Source organism: Phaethon lepturus, unplaced genomic scaffold (assembly GCF_000687285.1).
Source record: "Phaethon lepturus isolate BGI_N335 unplaced genomic scaffold, ASM68728v1 scaffold25653, whole genome shotgun sequence".
NCBI classification, from domain to species: Eukaryota; Metazoa; Chordata; class Aves; order Phaethontiformes; family Phaethontidae; genus Phaethon; species Phaethon lepturus.
The window spans coordinates 265-4,762 of record NW_010530109.1 but is presented as its reverse complement, the minus strand read 5'-3'; the positions used below and the strand labels follow the sequence as shown (position 1 = coordinate 4,762).

General features: G+C 51.3%; 1 protein-coding gene across 1 annotated transcript in view; it reads right to left on the bottom strand.

The window, feature by feature from the left end:
* The window catches only part of TXN2 (thioredoxin 2), a 7,757-nt gene extending 3,391 nt beyond the window's left edge, over positions 1-4,366 (bottom strand). Inside the window, exons 1-2 of the mRNA XM_010284174.1 lie at positions 4,131-4,366; positions 2,367-2,490 (exon numbers count right to left, since the gene is read on the bottom strand). Of these exons, the coding sequence (XP_010282476.1) occupies positions 2,367-2,490; positions 4,131-4,366 (360 nt within the window). The remainder of the gene's footprint in view (positions 1-2,366; positions 2,491-4,130) is intronic.
* Positions 4,367-4,498: the final 132 nt, after the last annotated feature.

Genomic DNA, 4,498 nt, shown 5'->3' with positions numbered 1-4,498 from the left:
CTTCCAGGGGTTCTCTCCCCCTTGCCCTGCCTCCCCCCTGCACCAAGGAGGCTGCTGAAGAGGAGATTGTGCAATCGGGCGGCAAGCTGGGGGCTGCGTGCATGGGCAGCGGAATAAACATGGATGGAAGGAGACTTCCTGGCAGCGAGTGGAGGAGTTGTGGGGGTGGCATGGACACTGAAAACCCCTGAAACAAAAAGCATCTCAGCCTACAGACAGCTGATCCACAATGGAATGGTTTTAAAACAAATAAATCTTTCCTGATCCCTTCTCAAATATCACCTTTGGTTTCCCTGATCTCTCACAAACACTACCTTTGGTCCCTCTTTTATCTCGACTTGGTGTCTTCACATCAGCCCTTACACTCACATCTCCTTAAGTGGCAACCTCCCAGAAGACAAAGCAAAACCAAGCACATGTTCAGCACATGAACAACACTTCTCCCTTGAAAAGGATGCCCCAACCTGTGCAGATCAAAGCAAAAAATTCTCCTTTACCCCCACCCATTTGCAGCTATCCTACTCACAGACACTGACTAGGGATGGGGTTTTAGCCACGGGGTAACAGTCAAGACCAGACACACACACCACTCAGAGCAGAGGACACAGCAGCGATCCCCCGGCCCTCCTGCAAAACAAAAACTTCATTATGTTTGTATATAACACTCCCGAATGAATTGCTGGAAGCTGGTCCTTGCCTGCAGCCTCATTCCTGCCTGCACCTATGCCACCAGGGCTGCAAGACAGGCAGACCCTGCAGACAATTGGGTGTACACGGCAGGCTGTGCAGCTGCTCACTCATCATCGGGTGGGGAAGCACATGCAACGTGTCATCAAACCTGCACAACTCAGGAACTGTCAGCCTCTTTTTAAAGATCTTTCTTCACACACACACACAGTTTGCCATTTTCCAGTCATCTCAGATTATCCTCTTGTAATCCCAGCCAATTCGATCTACTGGAAGGCTTGGAAGAATTAAGCTAATAATGTCTATTCTCTTCTCATTTCCCCTTAGGGTGGTTGCTACCAGAGCCTTGCCTGCATCTATTAGGATTTATGCACTTTCTGACCACTACTGAAACAACCTCACTCTCTTCAACTTCTTCTCACCAGCACTCTCAAGCTACGCAGCATTCGAGCTTGCAACACACAGCCCTGCACAGGAGCCAGCAGCCATCTTCCCTGGCCTGGGGTGTATCTGCCAGCACACCACCACCAAGGAGAACATCAGAGGCTCTCATGCTCAGCTTGTGGAAGCTTCAAATCATGTTTGTGGCCGCCAGCTGGGTGGACATGCCAGAAAGGTCTCCTTGGGAAAGAGGGGGAGGGAACAAGCCGTTTCCACTTCCTTCTCTTTCTGGCTTGGCACGGTACGGGAACAGCACAGAGCATCTCCTCCAGGCTCAACAAAATGACAGCTTGCTCAGGAGATGGTTCACACTTTTCTGGGCAACTTGAGGAGCCTCCTGTGCTAGCCTCCACCCTGGGAGCAGGACTTCATCTGCAGAGGAGGAGCAGCTCCATCTGCATCATAAGCAAGCGAACATTAAGTACTTTCTTCCCTGTAAAACACAACAGCAGGGTGCCCCGACTTGTAGACCACTTCGTTGTTTACAAGGAGAGATAATGGGGGTGAGCACAGCCATCAGAGGGATTTTTACATTTCTTAAACTCCCTAATCACTGACACAGGGAAAAGTTAAATCACATAAACAAAGGCTGTGGCCTTCTCCAGTCACTCTGCTTCTTCCTGGGAGCAAGGCAGCCCAGGGAACACAGGTAACACTAGTGTAAGCACCAAGGTTCGTACTTGTCAAGGGTGGGACATGCACTCCTGTTGCCCGTGTGCTCTCCAACCTGGCTTACACCTCTCCAGACAAAACCCACGGTGCCTCCTTGTGCTGCAGCTTAAGGACAGGACATTATTACCCACCAAGAAATCCTGAACAAGGAAGGAAAAGAAGACATGCTGGCTGCATGAAGAACTGCTTTCAAGAGCGGAACAGACTGGGGCTCATTACTTCACGTTCCTGCCCTGCACCTGAGCAGCCCATGTACGCAGTAAAACGCTGCGCATGCTGCGGGCTCCTCAAGGGCAGGCAAGCACTTGCTTCGACAAATGCCTGCAAGGCTTTGAGGACGCATTTCTGCGGAATTAGAGGTGGGGATACTGAACACAAGCAGAAGAGATAGAGGAGAGCCAAGCAGTGAAATCTACCTACTAATGAGTGACCCGAGGGATCAGGAACCTGTATGCATTGGGCTTCCCCCGGCACCAACTCTGCTGCCGTGCAGGCACACCTCTTCCCAGGAAGGGTCCTTCTTTGCCCCACCAGCAAAGGAGAACTCATGCTCTTCTGGCTCCTACCTCATACTCAATAGCAAGGTCTGTGTGATCATCAATGTCCACTTTGGCCATCAGCACCTTTCCCTCCTGCTTGGCCACCATCTTCTCTAACCTGGGGCCTAGGATCTTGCAGGGGCCACACCACCTGATGGAGAAAGAGAAGAGGGGCGTTAGAAGCAGCAAGTGCAGCAGCGGCTGTGGGAGGCTTGCCAGTACGCCAGTACCTTTACCACTGTTGCCGTTCCACTCAAGAGCCATCTTGGAAAGATCATTCCTGAACCACAGCTTAAAAAACATTTCTCTCACAAAGGTGCAGTCAACTGGGTTTTGTTTGTGTGTGCATGGGCGGGGGGGAGGCGGGCAGGGCCTGAGTGGAAGAAGAGGTGCCCATTTGGCATTCACAGTGCTTTTGATATCACTGAAGTCTGCTCTGACAGCCTTGGTGGTCCTCCTGCCCCTCTTCTCTGCCGTTCATCCCTACCTTGCTTTGCGTCCTCGCTGGTGTGTATGTGCAGAGTTGTGACCTTGCTGGCCACAAAGCTGCCCTAGAGCGAGCGTCACTGCCGGGTGTGGGCGTCACAGCCAACTCTCAAATTGGTTTACGCCAATCACCAGACCACAGACTTCCCCTCTGCACTCACTGCAGGGTTTTAAAGAAATTCATCTTTAGCTCCAAAACTCGCAGAAGCACCACATCTGTTCAAAGAGAGACCACCTATTCCAAACTCAAGTGCAGCAACAGCAGAGTTTGCGAGGCCCTGTACACTGGAAATGCCCCCTGCATCCTCTAACTGCACCAGCTAGGACAGCATGAACTTAGGTCAAGGAAAACATGAACTAAAGCTCTAAGTGCCCTTTTCTTTTAAAACACAAGCTCTGGTAAACGTTGTTCCTCCTGAGCCTCTCTCTGTACCAGGTTTCAGGCTTTCAATTATTTGTCCTCTCCTCCCTGTATGATCCCAATTAATGTTCATTTGGGTTTGTCAGTTTGGTCTATTTAGAGCAGACGTTTTGTTTCATCTCTGTTTCATCTCTGTTTGCCCAGAATTGGCCACAACAGGCTCACATGACAGCACTGTGGGACTATGAAAATACTTGAGAAAACAAAGATAATAAATATCATTAATCCAGCAGATAACATCTAGGAATATTTTTACTGGCAAGAGTATGACAACATTTTTATCGATGACAAATGCTGCCGTTGGTATCATGTGGCTGTTATTAATACATAAAGGCATTTGCTGTCAAGAGCCCAGCTTCAAGAGCACACAGTGTAAGAAAACTGGAAAGACACGACAGTGCTGGGGCATATCAAGCACAATGTTCTTCCATGGCTGTTAATATAATTTATTGTTTTTAAGAGGCCATTTAATCCACAAAGCTAAAAAAGGGAGATATCAGAGTTTTTTTCAGTCTTGAGGTGTCTTCTGCAGGATGATGCAATATTGGGGCCAGGATGACACCCAAGCAGTTGGGAGGTGCAGCTACACCACCCCAGGGAACGCCTTCCCCCGGCAATTTTGTTTTACGTTCCTGCAGGGTGTAGCTACACCCACAGCAGTGGAACCTGATGGGTGAAACCTCTATGGATTGTGCCGTAGGGGCAGAAGTGCCTTTTAACACCAGGCACCCAGCAGGGTGGTTGGCAACTCCGCAGCCCGGGAAGCCCTTGGGCACACTTATGCCCCCAGAGAACGCGGCATGCCACTGCATCAGGTAAGCAGCTGGGACACACCTGCATGTGTGATGGCAGTGAGGGACACAAGAGCCATGGGGGTAACTTACTGTGCGTGGAAGTCCACCACGACGGGTTTGGGGCTGTTCACCACACGGTCCTGGAAGTCGCTGCCGTCCTGCACGTTGAAGGTGCTCCTGCAGCCTGCTGAAGTGCCAAAGGCCCTGCCATGGGGCGCCGGTGGGGCACATGGTGCCAGGGGGCCAGGGAGCAATTGGTGCCCCTGCAGGGGCAGCGTCCTGGGTGTGAGGGACAGCAGCTGCCGGAGCACCAGTCTCTGGGCCATCTGTAGGGAGAGGAGAAGGTATGTGGGGTGGGTGCACCCCACGGCCAGTCCCACTGCAGCAAAGCCCTGCTCACAGCCCCTTTGGCAGGACAGCCCCCAAGCCAGGAGGTGCCCTAGGCAGAAACATATGGG